The sequence below is a fragment of the Mesocricetus auratus genome, unplaced genomic scaffold (genome assembly GCF_017639785.1).
Source record: "Mesocricetus auratus isolate SY011 unplaced genomic scaffold, BCM_Maur_2.0 Super-Scaffold_6730, whole genome shotgun sequence".
In the NCBI taxonomy this organism is placed as follows: Eukaryota; Metazoa; Chordata; class Mammalia; order Rodentia; family Cricetidae; genus Mesocricetus; species Mesocricetus auratus.
This window is the reverse complement of record NW_024429184.1, coordinates 59,519,036-59,537,896: the sequence shown is the minus strand read 5'-3', so window position 1 is coordinate 59,537,896 and position 18,861 is coordinate 59,519,036. Positions and strand designations below refer to the sequence as shown.

General features: G+C 39.4%; 1 protein-coding gene across 3 annotated transcripts; it reads left to right on the top strand.

Moving 5' to 3' along the window:
* Window positions 1-305: 305 nt before the first annotated feature.
* On the top strand, window positions 306-17,981 carry Gdap1 (ganglioside induced differentiation associated protein 1). 3 transcript variants are annotated; one of them, XM_040741406.1, is made up of 6 exons: window positions 306-526; window positions 1,833-2,025; window positions 10,644-10,817; window positions 12,039-12,133; window positions 13,486-13,600; window positions 14,896-17,981. In XM_040741406.1, exons 1-6 carry the CDS (start codon window positions 410-412, stop codon window positions 15,273-15,275), a joined length of 1,074 nt encoding a protein of 357 aa, XP_040597340.1. In that variant the 5' UTR covers window positions 306-409; the 3' UTR covers window positions 15,276-17,981. The 3 variants fall into 3 exon arrangements, with proteins under 3 accessions (XP_040597340.1, XP_040597339.1, XP_040597341.1); XM_040741405.1 differs by having other exon boundaries at window positions 308-526; window positions 14,893-17,981; XM_040741407.1 differs by having other exon boundaries at window positions 437-526; window positions 1,833-1,880; window positions 14,893-17,981.
* The last annotated feature ends 880 nt before the right edge of the window (window positions 17,982-18,861 follow it).

Here is an 18,861-nt window from a genome sequence, read left to right as displayed (position 1 = left end):
TAATGAGAATGTATTGATACTTAATCCAATTCCTTTGCACACCAAACTTTTCTACCAAAGTAAAAGTCCTAGATGTCTTACGAAATTGGTACTTTTATGCCCAAACAACGTCCAAAGCCCACAAGTAATTTGCTATCATCATTTTTCCTTGTTCTCCAAATCAGACAGTCATATTTTAGAAATTTTCCCTACCTAAAAACCATCCAATTACATCTCTCGGGTAACGTCTCAAAAGCCTCTGCAGACCAGGTTCCACAGCTTCCTGGGGAGAAACTACATTTCCCAGAAGCCAGTTCATCTGCGATCGCGTCCTTCCCGCAACAGGGGGCCTTGGGAAACCGAAGGACGCTGAGGCGAGCACCCCGGGCGAGAGGGCCCACCGACGAGTCTGCCGGACCCTGCTCCCGAAATGGCTCGGAGGCAGGACGAGGCGCGGGTGGGCGCACCCCTGAGGGCGGAAGGACGGCCGGACGCGGAGGTCAGGCTCATTCTGTACCACTGGACGCACTCCTTCAGCTCTCAAAAGGTACCGGCCAGGAGCCGAGGGCCGCGCTCGGCTTCAGCACCGGGACAGCTCCCTCGGGGTGGGGGCGGGCCTGCTGTGGCTTGGCCCCAGGGTGCCTTCACTGCTGGGGTGCACTGAGTGTGGAACCTGCAAAGGCAGGATGACTCGGAAGGCAGTGACGCAGGCACTGCCATTCAGGAAGCGACACTAAGAAGCATCACATTCAACATTTGGCCTAGAGGTTTTGCCCTCTCGAGTTCTGGGACCTGGGGTGTGGGGCAGGAAAAAGTGCCTTCCTGCAGCCCCTTGATCTGCTTTCCTCCTGTGAATAAATAACTATTGTATAAATAAATATATATGAAATATACATATGATATACACACGTACAGTTTTAAAAAATATTTATTTTTTTATTTCATGCACGTCCTTGTTTTGTCTGTGTGAAGATGTCTGATTCCCTGAAATTGGAGGTACAGGCAGTTATGAGTTGCCATGTAGGTCTTGGGAATTGAATCTGGGTCCTCTGGAAGAACATATAGTGCTCTTAACTACTGAGCCATCTCTCCAGCCTCGAAGGGCAACCGTGGCCAACCTGGAACTTGCTGTGTAGACCAAGCTGTCCTCGAATCTTCTGCAACCTTTTGGCAACCTTTTGTTGGGATTGCAGCCTTGGGTCACCACGCTAGTTCTTTGCTTAAAAAAAGTTAGGTATTTAGCTCAGATAGAATCCTTGCCTAGCAAGCTCATGGCCTTGGGTTTGGCAATCTCTAGCACCAGGAGAGGGAAAAAAGACAAAATCAAGTAAAGACACTACCCCACCTGGAGGGAAACAAATTGCTTTTATTTTCCCATGCCTGCATTCCTTGTCAAAGGTTCGAACATACATTTGTACTTAAGGTGGTTCTCTATGGGTTCACTTGAAGCTGGAGTTACAGGCATTTGCCAACCAGTCATTGCGAGTGCTGAGAATCAAGCTTGGTATATCTGCAAGAGCCGAACATTCCCTTAAGTGCTGAGCCATCCCTCCAGCCCTCTAGTTCAGGGTTTTTGTCTGGGGAGGACACATAGTTTGGTTCAGGGCACAGAGACCACCATGGTGAAGGGAAGGGAGTGGTTGTAATGAAGACAGGATAACTTTCCTTCCTCACCTTTTATAATCTATAGCAGTAAGCTGCCAGAATGCTGCTCACTTATTTCTTCTAGCAACAGCCATCATTAAATGAACAGTTAAAGTGCTGCTAGCTCAAGAAGCCAACTAAGGTGGTTTAGCTGAATCCAGAGAAGGCTTTTAACTGAGAACAGTAGTAACCTCTCTGAACTCTTCCAGGTGCGCTTGGTAATTGCTGAAAAGGCATTGAAGTGCGAGGAACATGATGTAAGTCTGCCCCTCAGTGAACACAATGAGCCTTGGTTTATGCGTTTGAACTCAACTGGAGAAGTGCCTGTCCTTATCCACGGGGAAAACATAATTTGTGAGGCCACTCAGATCATTGATTATCTTGAACAGACTTTCCTGGATGGTAATGTTAAGGCTATTTGTGATTTCTTGACTTTATTTTCAACATAAGCCCTTTCCCCAACCTTTCTCTTCCCCCTTCTCTTTCTCCCTCACCCTCTCTCTTTTATGGTGGTGGTTTAGTGATTTGAAAACCTTTTCCATTTCCATAAGCATACAAATATTCAGAAATTTCCAATAAGCCATTGCAAATGTTAATATCAAAACTTTCAAATTCGCTTCCAAGAAGCTGTAGGCATGTGGTTCTGGTGGTGGTAGTTTATTAGCCTCAAAGTATAGTAAAATTCGCCATGTTGATTCTTAATATATATTGTGCAAGTCGATTTCATCTTAAGAACAAGAGAAAAATGGCTAAATATTAGAGAAGGGGGATAGATTGTTACTATGGGTTCTTTGTTCTAGTTCTACATAGTTTGAATTTTTATCCTTTCTAAGGAATTATAGGGTTTACATATGTGTAATGTTGTTAATAATGACACTTATGGTTGCTTATGTGTCAGAAATTTTATATTTCAATTTTAGTCAGTTGTCAAGAGAGCTCCTAAGAATCAGGTGTGGAACTGGAAAAGTATAGAGACTAGCCATTCCCATTTTGCATGTGAAGAAAGAGCAATAGAGGGTTTGTCTAAGCTAATGTAACCATTTTATGGCAGGGTCTTTGGTCTTCAAAGCCCTCAGCCTGTATCATTTCCTGTTTCCTTTGCCATGCACAAAGAGTCCTGCTTTTTTCCAATGACAGCCCTTTCAGGTAGCATAGTGACAAGGTTAGGCTGACACAGCAGACATGGCTGGCCACTAGCAGAACTGAGAGCAAAGCCTAAGGCCTCAGGCTTTCACTTCAGTTCTCTACCAAAAGGCAATCTGCGGGTGACCCAGCTGCTTGCTTGCTGCTGTGCTGAGCTAACTGGGCATTAAAGTGAGCACATAACGCCAAATTAAGGAAGCCATGGAAGGAAATTAATGGACCAAAAAGTGTCTGAGGTATCTGGAAGGAAAATGGGTACTAGACTTAATGCGGGAAATACATTAGGAACTCATAATCTTACCTGAGTGGAGAAGTGCCATCATTCTTAATTTAAGTGTTAATTATCCAGAACTGTATCAGAGGTTTTAACTAAATGTAACCTTGACCTCAACCAAATGGTGTAAACAAGTATGTACCTTTCACCATTACTGGCTATCCATATGTGTTAGATGCTGGGGACTGCATTGAAAATGGAGAATAATTGATTTAAGAAACATTTTCTCAACCTTGAGCTTTATGGAAATGGATAAGACTATTAATGATTTGTTTTTCTTGAGAGAACTCATTAGAATAATAGGAACACAGCAAAAATAATTGTGTAAGAATTCTATTTTAAATGACCAAAACTTTAACTAGATATCTTATTTTTCATGTGTTATATACAATATATAACACCATGTATTGCATGTATTATATAACAATATAATATATGTCACATATATTATATAATACATGAGAAATAATATTTAGACCCTGCTTGAACTAATGCAACTTGTATCATTATTCTAGTTATTCCTTCACATTTACCTGTTCCCTTCCTTACCTCATATGAAACAATGCTTCATAGTAAATGTCCATTTTAGTTGATTTCTTAAAATTTTCCTTAGATTTTGCTTTTATTATGTAATGGTAAAGCTGAAATATGTTCTGGCTTTTGCTAAATTATATAAGTCACAGCCAAACAGCAGGGAATCAGGTTTTGTTTGTTTGTTTTTGAAGAGAATTTAAGCTCAGGTTGGTCTCAGATTTGCTATGTGGTAGTAACTATTTCTTTTGATAACTTGTTGTATAGACAAAGCACTGGCTGAATGATAGGTTGGAAATGTGGGAAGAAAGGACTTTAATTTTTGTTGAGCTTCTCTAGTGAGAAAGCCATTAATTGCTCTCACTACTGGCCTGATGCTGCTGTTAGCTTGTTGAGTATCATTTGTAACCACTGGATTAGGTGGTACAATTTTGTCATGTAAGATAAAACAAATACAACTGACTCATCATTTCTTCTTTCCCACGAAGAGTAGTTACATAATTGGAGAAGATTTAATAAGATTAAGACACCTAGAGTTCTGAGCAGATACGATGACAGCCAGACCAGTTTCCAGATCAAGATAGAATTTACCTCAGGATATGGAAATTTAGACAAACAACAAACATAAGCATTGCTACAATTACATTCCAGACAGTTAGTGTTTATCATTAGGAACTCAGGGGAATAGGAAAGAGCCATTCCATTTGTCAGTGAACAGGAAAGATGAACTTCCACACTTGTCAAAACCTGTTGCATCACCAGTAGTGCTGACATCAGATAGATTATTTGCAAAGCAGAGTTTTGAACTCATAGCAAAGCTAGCAAGTTAGAATCTTGTTTGACAAGAGCCCCAAGTGATTTACATGTGCATTAAAACTTTAGACTATTGTCATAAATTACTGGGTCATGCTCAGAGCAGTGCTGCAAATTGCTCTATCTGGCAAAGTTTTATAGTTGATTTCCAATTTATTTTTTTCCTTCTTTTCCAATTGGAGAACTACTCTCCTTGGAAAGATTAAAGAGTGAAATAAGAGATAGTCAGTGCTGTTTATCTCTGCAGGTGATAACATTGCTACAGTTTAAAAAAACTTTAAATTTTCATTTTTTATGTCTGTCAGTAAAGGAACTAACTTAGTTTTACATTGTTGGAGAATGCTATAAGTACCTTTAAAATGTGTCTAGTATGTGCAAGCCCTGCTTTGAAATATAATGCATGTTGATTCAAGTAGAGCATTTGAGATTATATCATGTTCATATGGAATAAAGACACAAATATGACTAGAGGATGGTAAGAAACCACATCTGTAGATGAATTAATTAACACACTTGTAAAGAGAAACCTTCCTGCCAGCCTGGTTCCAAAGCTGCATCAGTCCCAAATGAACACACAAGAGGCTATATTAATTATGAAGCTGTTGGCCTTGCTTGTTTCTTACTGGCTAGCTTTGACTTAAGTAATTACCCCATAATTGTTAATCTAAGTATGTCTCTTACTGGAGAAGTTTCCGGGCTTCCTACCCCATGGCGTTACATCTTGACTCTCTGTGTTTCTCCTACCCAGAGTCCTCCTCGACTCCTAGTCCCACCTATCTTGGTTCCCTATTGGCCAACAGTGCTTTATTGACATATACACAGGACTTCCCCATCACACACTGAAGAATACTAATGCATAGATTCATTACATCAGCTACGAACTCTTTTTTTGTTTTTGTTTTTGTTTTGTTTTGTTTTTTGGTTTTACGAGACAGGGTTTCTCTGTATTGTTTTGGAAGCTGTGGGTCCAGCCTGGCCTCGAACTCACAGAGATCCTCCTGCCTCTGCCTCCCGAGTGCTGGGATTAAAGGCATGTGCCACCACCGCCTGGCCAGCTACGAACTCTTACTTTACTTAGTAATATTTGGATTACTTTTAAATCATTGTAAGATCTGTGATGTCAGAGACTATCTTATTAAAAGTTGTGCCCTTGTGCTTCATGCAAGTAGGTACTCCATAATAGATATTGAATGGATAAAATGAATGAATTATTGAAATATCTGTTAGCCTGGATGGGACTTTCTCGTGGTATTTTATTGACTGATTGAAGTTCTAGGTATAACCCATGGCTTCACACATTCTAGGCAAGTTCACCAGCACTAAGCTATACTGACAGCCCCTGGTGGTGTTCTCTTAAGCATGTTTCCTGACTTGAACTTAATATACAAATGAATAAAGACATTAAAGAAATAGTATCATATTTATGAATTATGGAAAACCTAAAATCATTAAAATGATAGCTATCTTAATGAAATGCTTCTTGTAGAAGAATAAACCAGAAAACTAAGATGAAGTTTAGTAAGACTAATGTGACATGTCTTAAAAATTAGTTGCAATTAGAATGGGTGAGAGACCTGATGGCTAATCAGCTACCAGACTAGAGTGGTTTCACGTTGTTTTTAAAAAAGTATTGGTTCCATCCAGACTGCACAAACTGCAGTGCTCTGCATCTTAAGCTGGTCTTAATATTTGCTACTTTGTTTCTCCATAAATGGAATTTAGAGGAATAGAAGGATGATAATAAGTATGGTTTTATGAGGTGTATCATTTCCCATGGTTATAATAAGAGTCCTTTAAGCATAGTTATTTAGCTAAAAGTCAGACTGTTGTGAACTGATGTCTTTGCTGGCAGTTTCTATTCTTTGTTGGCCAGTCATTGAGGATTGTGCTAAAAGTAGTGTGCATCCATACTCATATATTTGCTTCCTGGGCCTTTTGGATATCTGTTAAATAATTGGTAGTTGTATAGAAGAAATTTGAATCAGGACACTTTTTAAAAGTCTTAACCTAAAATAGTGGTTATCTAAGTTGGATGATAGCTGGATCTTATGATTATTACTGTTGTTACTTTTGAAAGCAGGTTCATGGAGATATGAGTGATATTCCCAAGTGCAAGACTTTGGTTAAGCAGGAATTTAGAAGTTCTCAGTAATAACTGCTCATCTGAGGGCTGATTAAGAGTGCTCTCTGCATCCGTTCTCTCAGGACCATTAGCAGCTGGCATTAATTAGGTGCAAGCTCTTGGGATATGCAGAGATAGTTCAAAGACCTCAAATCATTAGAAACTTGCTATTACTGTTCAAAGGTATTTCCTACCTATCAGTTTGACAAGACTCTGTCCTTAACATCTGCATATGCTATTACTATTTAGTTTTGTAGAATGTTTTGTGCCCATGATGCATTTTCAAACTGGAATATAATGAAGAAAATTATATTAAAGGGACACATTCATTAATCTAGGTGAGATATGACAGTGAACAAATACAGAAATGGGGGAATAGGACAAGGTGAATAAACACACTAATGCTGATGTTTAACTAGAACTACTTCTTCTCATATCCTAAATTTTTCAGTAAAATTAAATTTAGTTAGTCTACTAAGTAAAAAACAAACAAATAAACAAACAACAAAATGTCATTAAATAAGTAGAAAATACTGGAATATATTATATTCATTATTGCCAAATATCTCAGTGGTAACCCAGAATCCTAAGTGTTATATGGTGTTTTTTATAATTTGATATACAACAGTTCCTTGAAAATCATGTGTGATGTCTTATGTCTATCATTTTAAATATTGTTAAAAAGTAGGATTTGGTTGGAAATAAATTATTCTGGTATAATAAAATAATAGAGAAATATGATTGTGAAATATAAATTCAGTTTTAGACACAATTTTGTCATTACACATTGCAATGTAAGCATAACATTGAAAGAATATCAATTTGAAATCATCATTTTATTCTATTTAAAGCATTTTATAGATGTATTTATTTTACTTTATATATGTATTTTATATGTTTGAGTGTTTAGATACTTGGGATTAATCCAGGGCCAGGTAAATGACTTAGCATATTATATTCTTACAGAACCATTCCTCCAGCTCCTACTTACTATTCTTCAAGTCACTAAGCCTGGCTTGAATTATTGTAACCTTCATTCCAATGTTGTACCTCCTTTCATCATCTGCTTTCAAAACCTCCCCTGACTTCCTTTCCTGACCCATGTGCTTTATATTCCTGTCTGAGGTAGAATCCCAAGAAAAAGCATTTTTTAAAATATCCTTCTCATGACACCCTATGGAAGAGTTAGAAAGTAAAGTAAGATGAGGTTGAGATGGGGGATGTGTGTAATTCAGGAGAAAAACAATTGCCTTGTGTTTGTCTGAGTATTCACTACGTAGGCCACTCTGGCCTAGAACTCACGAGCCTCCTGGATTAGCCTTCTAAGTGTTAGGAGTGCAGGCATGGGCTACTCGCTAAACTTGATTGTCTTTTGAAAAAGTTTCTGGAGACGGTGAATGCTACGCGCTTTGGTGTGGAAGGAGGTGGCCTTTGTGACACTGGTTGGGGCACCATGAAGTGCTTAGGGAAAGGGATCTGGGAAGAGGACATGGGTGCAGTGGGCATCTTGTATTGTGCTTGACAAAGAGCTTCAGCAGATGGTGGATACCTGTGAGGCTCTCAATAGAAGAACAATATGTTGATGGCTGCAAGCATTTGTTCTCCTTTGAAAAGTCAGGCTGAGCCAGAAGTATCATTCCCAGAAAACAATTTAATATTACTATTCTTCCTCTTGTTCACCTTTCTGGGAAGGAAGTGCTATGTTCTTTTGGAGAAAGTTCCAGGGCCTGGCACTGGAAAGCTGCCTGACCCAGCAGCCAGGAGCCATAAACTTGTCTTTGGAAAGCATTCAAAAATGTACTGTTTACAGTTATTAACCTGAGGCTCCTGGACTGCGAAGGCAGTGAGTGTTTCTTCAGGTTTCTGGATGCCTTTGTCTTAAAAATTATTGAGGATACTTGAGAACTTTATGTAGGTCAATATTTACTATTGAGACGTGAACCAGAAAAGTATAAAGACCTAGAACATTCAAGTGTCAGGAGTGTCACCATTCCATTAGCTGTCAATGTGACAGAGCCAGTGTGTTTTATATGGCCTCTGGAAGGCTCTGTTGTAACTGGAGAGGTAACAATAGTGAAAAGCCATTAGTATCATGGTGTTGCTGTAAACAGTTTGGGATTAGTGCATCCCCTAAAGTGTCTTTGGGAAGCCTGTAGATCCTCAGTTCACACATTGAAAACTAAGTCTTTGAACTCATGAGTAGAAGGGGAATTGAAATCTTACATGGGTGTAAAACATGTCTTTAATTTTGCTTACTTAAGTCTGTCATTCTTTTATTGCCAATGCATACAATACAAAACAGTCAGGAATGCAGTGACTTTGTTACCAATGGAAATCACAGGTATGTCCCTAGCCTTTTAAATTATTACATATATCTTGATACTTTTAAATTAGGGAAGTTATCAGAACCTATGCTGGATATTAATAATGCACTAAAGAGTATATATGTTAGTGTTTTATACATTAGTGTTTTTGTCTTGTAATTCTTGCATCTAAGGACTTTTTTTGAGAGAAGGGCAGTGGCACATGCGAGGGTGAGAGTGTCTCAGCATTTCAGGCCTTCTGGTTTGTTGTCCTCATGGAAGTGGAGAACTGGTGACATTCCTGAGAAGTCTGCTTATGGAGCTAATGAAGGCACGTAGTGTCGAGAGGCTGGATGTGGACGAGGCTGCTTTCCTGTCTTGTTTTCACATGGCTTCCGTAATGAAGTGTGTGGTTGTCTGATCTGTGGTGGGGACTGTGCTTCTTGGTCATTATTTTAGGGCAGCCTTCTGCGTTGTGCTGTCTAGCTGGGAATAAGGCATTTGCCTACTGGTTTGAGGAATTATCCACACTTTTCTTTTTAGAGAGTCAGAAATTGCTCTCTGGCTTAAAAAGCTTGTTTGTGTTCTGGCATTAGGAAATCTTGCTTGACATGTTCTGGTAATGGTAACACTCTGAACTTTCAATGTTTATGAATGATTATAGGATGCACAGGGCACTGTGAATTATAAAGAACCCAAGCCAAGAAATGAGTGAATAAAGAATATGCAGGCTCTCCCTTGCACTAGTGGTAATAAGCTCATTGGTATTTTCAGAACAGTTTGAGAGGCAGATTAGGAAATTAATCTGAAGGGACTTAGTTCTGACCTTTGGGTATCATTCTTCGCTCTTTTCTTTGTGGCTACTCTTTGAAATATAAATTCTTAGAAGACTTGACGATGCAATAAGCAGAGCGTTTTATTAGTGGTCAGGTGACATTGCTTTTGTTTTGCCATTAATAGCTGGGCTGACTTTCCAGTATCCATATCCTAGTGTCTGTGTTACCTACTGCAGACCTTCCCCAATGTGAGTATTCTAGAGTAAATGGGAACTTGGGGTATGACAAGTTACTATAAGTAACCATGTACTGACCGTGTGTCAAATATTTATTAGGCTTGAGAAGATTGTCAGAGAATGACATGCGCTCCCTGATTGTAAGGGGTTTAGTGTATATCTTCACCAGAAAGTGAAGATAGGCAGAATGCATTTGCCGGGAATAAATTGCTAACAATGTAGGGAAAGTAACACTGGGGTTTTGAGAAAAAGTCTTTCCTATTTTGTATAGATTGTTATTTCATGGTCACTTAGTATCAATGGGGCCCCTCTTGGTGTTAGTTGACACATAGAAAAGAGTGATCCTTGATTACCTTCTTGTAATAAACAAGAATTCCCCTATAATTTGCTGAAGTCTTAAGCTGTACAAGTTTACACCATAGTTCCTTGTCCCAAATATATTCACGAGGTGAAAATATACAACTATGTACAAAGTGGTGAGGGCTATTACATTCCGTGTTTTATGGAATGTAGATAGAGGCACTAATGAGCCAGTTGGGTGTCGTAGGTGAGGGCATGGCTCGTGAGGAAGCATGGGCTTGAGGGTTGAGCAGCAATTTACAAGGTGGAGAAAGGGGACACTAGCAGGTCATGGTTTGGAATCTGATCTGGTGCATCAGGCTACTTCAGATGTTGAATATCTGGGCTGGAAAGACTTCATTTTGTGAATGTGCAATTACAGTGAAATGTTAATGATGAGGCCTTACGGTTTTTGCTTTTGGATGTAATGTTTTATTTGTAGTTTTTCCACCAATGTATTTATATTTTCTATGTGTATTTTAGAAAGAACACCCAGGCTAATGCCTGATAAAGAGAGCATGTATTACCCACGGGTGCAGCATTACCGAGAGCTTCTCGACTCCTTGCCGATGGATGCTTATACACATGGATGCATTTTACATCCTGAACTCACTGTGGATTCCATGATCCCTGCTTATGCAACCACAAGGATTCGCAGTATGTAAAAGTCTTAAAAGCTGGGGATTGATTCTGCCCGAAGCTTCTTATCATTTTGAGACTTGACATATCTTCTCGTCACAGAGAAGATTGGAAAATGGGACTGTTGAGTTTGTTTCATGGGTGTGCAGGAATGTGTATCAATTCACTAACCTGCCAGGTTAATCTGTTCCTTGGCCATTCTCATTAGATTTGTAGTATCTATTAGGCCTAATTTGTCAGCATTTGGTTTTTGAAGCCAGCCTTAGTAAAAACTTAGAAAGTGACTGATAGAAAGGTAGAGAATGTTCTCAAACAGATTAACTTGGAGTCAGAATAGCTGGCACCTTCATGGGTGTATGGGCAACTGGCTTCACATTTCTGAACCTTAACTGTTGTTTTATGATGGGAGGAAGCTGGTTTAGAGTATGTCTAGCTATCACCTCTGTACTCAGTGACTGGAGATTTTCTGAGATTGAGAAATTCTTCCTACTTCCTGTCGGGAGGAGCTGTAGGGTCAGTGTGAAAGGTGGAGCAGGAGAAAGTGTGTTCTGCAGTATACTTGGCTATGGTTAGTAAGGACAGAGGTGGTACTGGTTACACTTGCAACTGTTTGGAGACCCTGAATCCCGCGTCTTCTAAACCCAGAAGCTCCGGTTTTCTCTTACATGGTGTCTCAGCCTTGTTGTCTCATTACTTTTTCTTTCTTTTTCATCTTTTCTTTTCCCATCTTTCCTTTCCTTTGCCTTCTTCCCTCACTTCTCCCCTCTCCTATGCCCTCCCCTCACTTCTCCCCTGCCCTCTCCTGTCTCCCCTTGCATTCTTCTTCCTTTTCTTCCTAAGTATTTATAATGTGATTTGAAACACAACATCTGACTACAACTGTACCACCTATAGTTGACATTATTTTCAAAACAAGGCTTTCCCTTCCTTTTACGAGAGGAAGTGGAGGAGCTGTGGAGAGGGGAAGCAGTCCTGGAGCATAAAGCACAAAGGTGTCAAGATGTCAAGCTTGCTGTAGCTGCCCACAGAAGTCTCTCAGTAAGTCTCTCAGACTGTATGACAGGCGTTTTCTAGCTGTTTTAAATGGGAAAACATAGGTAGACAAACTGTGTCCAAGACAGAAACAGGCTACCAGTCACAAAGCTCATACTCTCATCAAGGTGTGTCCCTACTTCTCCCTATGCCTGTGACATGGAGGGGGGGAATATTTTTCCATTTCAAAAGTGTTTTTATTATCAGGTCAGATTGGTAATACAGAGTCTGAACTGAAGAAACTTGCTGAAGAAAACCCTGACTTACAAGAGGCATACATTGCCAAACAGAAGCGACTTAAGGTAAGTGACAGGGCTGGTTATACTTCATACCACTGCCTTCTTTCTGGAAAAGAAGAATGCTGTTTCTAGAATATCTTTTGCTACTGCAGATCATTGGTGCATATGATATCTGTGACCTGTGTTCTGCTTTTAGAGAGACTTCTGAATCCATTGTAGCAGCATATGAGCCCAGAGGATTACTGAGTTCCAGGCCAGTCTGGGCTACAAAGTGAGATACTGTCTCAAGTTCAAATACTCCCATATAAAAACAAACTCCCAAGCACACCCCCTAAGAAAAAGAAAAAAGTTTTTTATTATATACTTGATAGTCTGAACCAGGGATAATTATTATCAACAGATAATGATCATGCTGGTTGCCATGGAAGGTGACAAATGTAAGTTCTAGTTAATATAATAGAGGAATCTCTCATAGCAGGTAGCCAGCCACTTTAAGGCCTCCATGTGTTAGCTGATTTGCTCTGACCATCATATGGGGCATCAGTAATAGCCTCTCATTTTCCATTGGTTCTTTGTCCATGCCCAGACAACGCACGGAAGCTTTCCCCTTATCTCACATGGAGTAAATGGCACTTCCAACTCTCCCTCAACTTCCTACCTTCCTTTATCCTATCTTAGCTGAACGGGCTCAGAGTACATGCTTCCATAGTTGCTTTCCTTGCATTTAGACTTCTCTTACACACCTCTTTTCCCTTTTGGTATGTGCATGTATGTGTGTGTGTGCATCTGCACATGTTTCTGCATGTGTATGCCGGAGGGTAGCATTAGGATCCTCTCCCCCGTATTTTGAGACAAGGTCTCCTACCGGCTTGGGACTCACTGATTTTGCTAGGAAAGCTGGACAGTGAGGTCCAGGGATCTGTCTGTATCTACCTTCCCAAGATGGGGTTACAAATGTGTGCCATCACTCGTAGCTTTTAAAAAAGATTCTGGAACTTGAACTCTGGTCATCATGCTTTCAGGACAAGCATTTTACAGACTGAGTTATCTCCCTCCAATAGACCTTCTGCTTTTTCTCGACCATTTCATTAGTCCTCTGAGACTTATCAACTTCTGTTCTCAAGTGAGTGCTAGAAGAGAATCTTTGTTTCTCACGTTGCTTGTCCTCACTGGTTAACTGGGCCTCTTAGGAGTTGCCAGTAAGTACTGGGTCTGCTCCCGAGATGATCTCAGCTGGAATAGCTCCTCATCTTGTTGTGGTTTTATAAAATTATTCTGTATCTCCTCATTGTCTAAAGTGAACAGGTGTGTGTGTGTGTGTGTGTGTGTGTGTGTGTGTGTATAAATCTACTTTGTGCTATATAGTTTTGTTGTTGGTAGAAAGCATAAATAGTCTTTTTTTGGTTGTTAATTAGTCAAAGCTGCTTGATCATGACAATGTCAAATACTTGAAGAAAATTCTTGATGAGTTGGAGAAAGTCTTGGATCAGGTGGAAACTGAATTACAAAGAAGAAATGAAGAAACTCCAGGTAGGTTCTCATTCACTTTCTTTTTTACTGAAACAATAGGGGCTTTTGTAGGAACATTTCTTAGATCTTACTAAACATGTTCTGTAGTCTGTTTCTGTGGTTTGCTATTCACAAGCAAGTTTAAATATGTTATTTCACTCAGAACTCTAGTGTCTAGTTGTAATCCAGTTGTATCAATGAGAAATATGACCCTGGGAAGGTTTCTGCACATTTTAAAGGATAATGGAAAGATGCCTATTTACCCAGCTCCACAAATCAGCAATTATTAGTGATCTGGTTGGATGACCTGAACAATTGCTGTATGCCCACTCTGGATTTTTCTTCAGCAGCCAGCCATTTTCCATGGCTGGCTATTTGTACATCTTAACTGAAGATACTGAAGATAGTTGAAGATACTGTTACCTGAAATGTCTTTCACAACAGGGAAACAGTTGTGTTTGATGGCTCTTCACCTGCCATCCCAGTACTTCTAAGGCTGAGGCAGAGCATTGCCAGAAGTTGAAGGCCTTCAAGGGCTAGATAGTAAGCCCTTATCTCAAAAAAAAAAAAAAAAAAAGAAAAAGAAAAAGAAAAAGAAAGAGTGACTCTCCGCTACTTTAAGGAGACATTAACTATCCTTTTGTTCGCACAAGAGTTGATTGGTTTCCGGAGCCTCTGTGTATACCATAGCCCTTGGATGGTCAGGTCCTTTATGTAAAATGATTTGGTATCTGCATGTCCTCCTCTATACTTGAAGTTATTCTTGATTACTTTGATATATGGTATAATGTGAAGGACATGCAAATAGCTTTTATACTGTGTTGTATAAGGGATAATAACAAGAAACAAAGTCAGTACTTGCTCAGTAAGAATGAAGTGTTCTTTCTTCAGTATTTGACCCTGTGGATACAGTTATTGGCATGAAGGTGCCCTGTAGACAAGAGTAGTGGCCTCTTAGTGATGTTTCAAACATAACTTTTATGAATCCTTCTAAAGCACTTTGGTTGATTTCCTAAACCAGAAGGAAGTATCTGTCTCAATTCCTCTGGATTGTAGGCACTTGCTTTCTGAGCCCTTTACAAAACGATATAAGAGTGCTAGAGCTCTAGTAGTTTCAAGTTTACTGAGGGACTTTTGTGGCTGACAGATGTCAAACAAGTCTTTGTTAGTTTAGTTTGGGATAAATTCACATGACTATGATGGTCAAGACAACATGTGGTCATCTTTCCCCTTAGAGCCAAAACTGCAAATGGGAGCTGAGGTCTGTCTGTGTGGTGCTTGTCCCTAATTCTTAATTCCCTTTCTCTGACTAGAAGAGGGCCACCAGCCTTGGCTCTGTGGAGAATTCTTTACCCTGGCAGATGTCTCGCTGGCTGTCACATTGCATCGACTGAAGTTCTTGGGGTTTGCAAGAAGAAACTGGGGAAATGGAAAGAGACCCAACTTGGAAACCTATTATGAGCGTGTCTTGAAAAGAAAAACATTTAACAAGGTTTTAGGACATGTCAACAATATATTAATCTCTGCCGTGCTGCCAACAGCATTCCGGGTGGCCAAAAAACGGGCCCCAAAAGTTCTTGGCACTACCCTTGTGGTTGGTTTGCTTGCGGGAATGGGATATTTTGCATTTATGCTTTTCAGAAGGAGATTTGGCAGCATGATATTAGCACTTAGACCCAGACCAAATTATTTCTAGGTTTGTTGGGCTCTGTGGGAGCAACTCGTCCAACCATTCCACTAGACCCTGTCCACTCTTCCAGACCAGAGAAGATTTATCCTGGGCAACTAGTAGAAAGCATACTTTACATTATTCTTTGGGAAGTTCAAGTGGGGAATGGAGCTAATGACACGGCTTGTTCTCTCTCTCTCTGTCCCTTCCTTTTTTCTTCTTTTTCTTTTCAGATGAGATGATCTACTACTAATCTATCCCTAAAGCAAGCATGTGAAAGGTCAAGATCTGTAAATGCTGATAGATGGGGAGCAGACCTTTAATGGAGATTGTCAGTTCATGTTCCCAGTTACTTTCTGAATGTTTGTAATTAAGAGCAGACAATAACTATAACCAATGACTATTCATAGTGCTTCACCTGAGATTGACTACTGTTTTGAGATTTAAGCAGTTACAAGATCCTCCCTTGGAACTCAAAAGTCGTCTTTGTTGCACTAGACAGGGTTCAGAGAGCAACAGGACATACTGCCAGCTTCTGGCATAAATTAGGGAGAGTATGGGAAAGGGAAGGAAGAAAACAAGAGAATGAAGTACATCTAGATCTCCTTGGTAAATTTCACATAGAACTTCTTGTGTTCATGTCCCCTCCTTAATTAAGACTCTTAGGAGGAGAGGGCTGAGAAGTTATTGGGGATAGTATACTGGGGAGAACCTTATATATTACATGCTAAACACCTCATTTGACCTTAATTATGAGCCACACAGGTTGATTTGGTAAGATTCAGTAATTATGCTCTTGACCATGGTATGCCCATTAAAACATATATGCCTAGCAGATATATGAATATCTAAAGGGATAGTAAGGTGGTCCTCATGGCTCCCTTGACCTTGTGAGACATGGTCCTATGAACCCTGAAGTTCAGTCCTGGGAGCCTTATTTTGACAGCCCTCTTTATGCATGTAAGTAATATGTAGATGAATGTCTCAGGTAAATATCATGGCTAATCACTGGCAGTGGATAATTTGATGAAAACCAAATATCTCTGTTCTTATTTGGGATGCACAAATTTTTGGCCAGACTTTGTGTTTTTTCTCTTTTCTTTTTTTAAAATGATTATCAATAAAGCCTTAAAGAAAAAGAGGAAAGTCTAACATTAGATGTTGACAGTTAATTTGGGGGAGATAAAATATATAGCTAGTGATGCCCATTCATATTCACCCATGTATGCTCAAGTATTTAGGGGGTATCTCAGTTTCATATGGAAAACAGGTCTAGTATGACATAGGAGCAACCATGGTACTATAAGGCATGGTTTGTGCTCAGGAAAAACCTCCTATTGAAACAAGGAGGCAGTCTGTGTGGAGTGGCTGTCAAGGCTTTAGGATTAGGTTCAGGAGTTCGATGGGAGGCTTGTGCAGAGACAGTGAACCTGGATTCTAGTGAGGCCTGTTTGGGTGGCCTCAGGTAGGCTATGCAGACGGCCAAAGAATGTGCTTATTTTCATTAATAAAAAATGCTCTGACTAGCAAACAATGACTTTCTGATGGTGAAAACAATTCTGTAATTCCATTTTGATTCTATAATTCCCTTTCATAATCTAGATGTACTAGAAGATAGGAAAACCTCATGAACTGGGTGTGCCCTGTTTAGAAAAAGCATTACTAACACTCCACTGTTAACTCAATGATAATGAATATACTACTACTAACACTCCCCTGTTAACTCAATGATAATGAATATACTTGCAGCTTTTAATGCTGTTTTAATTTGCCCATCGGGTGCCATACAGTGTCTCACTGAATTTGTTTATTGCTGTGACATTGATGTCATTGTATTCATGAAAGAGAAATAGGATAGATTAACTAGTAATCCAGAATTCCCTGTTACTCTGCTAGAAATAAAAAGTGAGGCACAAGGAAGTACCAATGGGAATTTTGTCAAAAAATCCACAAAGGGTATTTACCTGTGAAAGGATTGTTAAAGACTGAATTTTCTTTTAATTATGTTATTACGGAACTAGGAAATCACTGGGACATGTCTATAATTTTCTTATGCAATTTATCTAGAGGCAAATGGTAAGGATGAACATTTATCTAGCGATAGCACAGTGACCACTAGATGTCGCTGTGCACCCACTAGTCTAAGACTTTGTTCCATTAGACTCAGCGTGTCTGTAAGGTTTCAAGTGAAGATAAACGTTAATGACCTTAGTTTCTGAAGTGAGGGCATCTTCATCAAGATTATTCATCTGTGAAAAAGCTTGAGGCAAATGTAGTATTGATTTCTTATGCTTTGTGAGTGATGACAGCACCGTATGATGTCAAACTAAGGAGGTGCACAGCCACTGTTAGCCAGAGAGACACTTTAATGCATCTTCCTTTTCAGGATCATTGGTAACTGGCCAATGTGCTTCTCATGTAAAAAAAATAAAAATAAACAAAAAAGAAAAACAAAACAAACAAACAAAAAAAGAAACCCAGCATAAATACCACACTAGAAAAATGCCCGAGGCACTAAAAAGTTATGTTATCTATTTCTGTAACACACATGCATATTACTTTATTGTTAATGCCATTATATGCCTTTTGATTCTCAAAACTTGTGAACTGCTTGCTCAAGTTTTAGTAGTTTTTGCTATTGATGTTCAAGTTGTAGATGGTGTTGTTGACTGTCTTGGGAAAAATCAAGATATTATTTCTTCTGTAAGATCAATAAAATAATTTAAAAATAAATGTTTTCTGGGACACAAACTAATAAAAAATCTTTTATAAGGCATATTTTCACTTAAAACGAAAGCATCTGGACTCTGGTGGAGTACTTGTCAATGTGCAGAAGACTTGGGTTCAGTCTCAACACTGAAAAAGTAATAAAACAAAAAACTATTAGAGGCTATTAGAGGAAAATAAGCAGTGCAGTTTTGAAGACATACAGTTATGCCATGCTTTTCTTCTAAGTCACCAAGGCCATTTAAATACAGAGATTATGGCTGACCTGAGTAGCAACCTGAATAACGTTGGTCTTGGTTATTAAAATAGGTCTTTTACAGTTGGGCACTTAGATCACATCTGTGAAGAACATGGAGTGTTTAGTAGGTTTCGTGTATTGCTCTCAGAACCATTTATGTTTTTCACACAGCTACTTCTCTTCCTTTAATTGGGTATAGATTGTGAATGTACAAACTAGCACCTGCATTTCTAACCTCAGTAAGCCTAGGTATAGTTCTAAACATCAACTAGAAATTGAGTAATATTTTAATATTACCCTGACCCAAGCAAATTAATCAGAAGTCTCATTGTCCTCATTTTCCTTGAGTTCACAAACAAAGCAAAAGTCAATACCCACGGAAAGCCAAGTGAATGTGTAATTCATCTCAGAAAAGAAAAAGGCAGCTACCATAAAAACAAAACAGACTAATAGTTAATACAATAGAAATAGTGTTTAGAACACTAAGCTGAACTCAAGGAACCCAGTGACAGAGAGGGAGGACTGCTGACCATAGGGGTCAAGACTGGGCTTGTTTAACCCACAGAAACATCTGACCTGAACAAGAGGGATGGCTGGGAATCCAGCATGGGACTGATCAAGACCCCCTGAATGTGGGTGGCAGTGAGG

Bases quoted from the DNA above. Each gene is read 5' to 3' on its own strand.
- Gdap1 (XM_040741405.1), top strand. From the start codon at position 410: ATGGCTCGGAGGCAGGACGAGGCGCGGGTGGGCGCACCCCTGAGGGCG. The intron at 2,026-10,643 runs GTAATGTTAAGG...TGTGTATTTTAG, and splicing joins TGAACAGACTTTCCTGGATG to AAAGAACACCCAGGCTAATG. The intron at 13,601-14,892 runs GTAGGTTCTCAT...TTCTCTGACTAG, and splicing joins AAGAAATGAAGAAACTCCAG to AAGAGGGCCACCAGCCTTGG.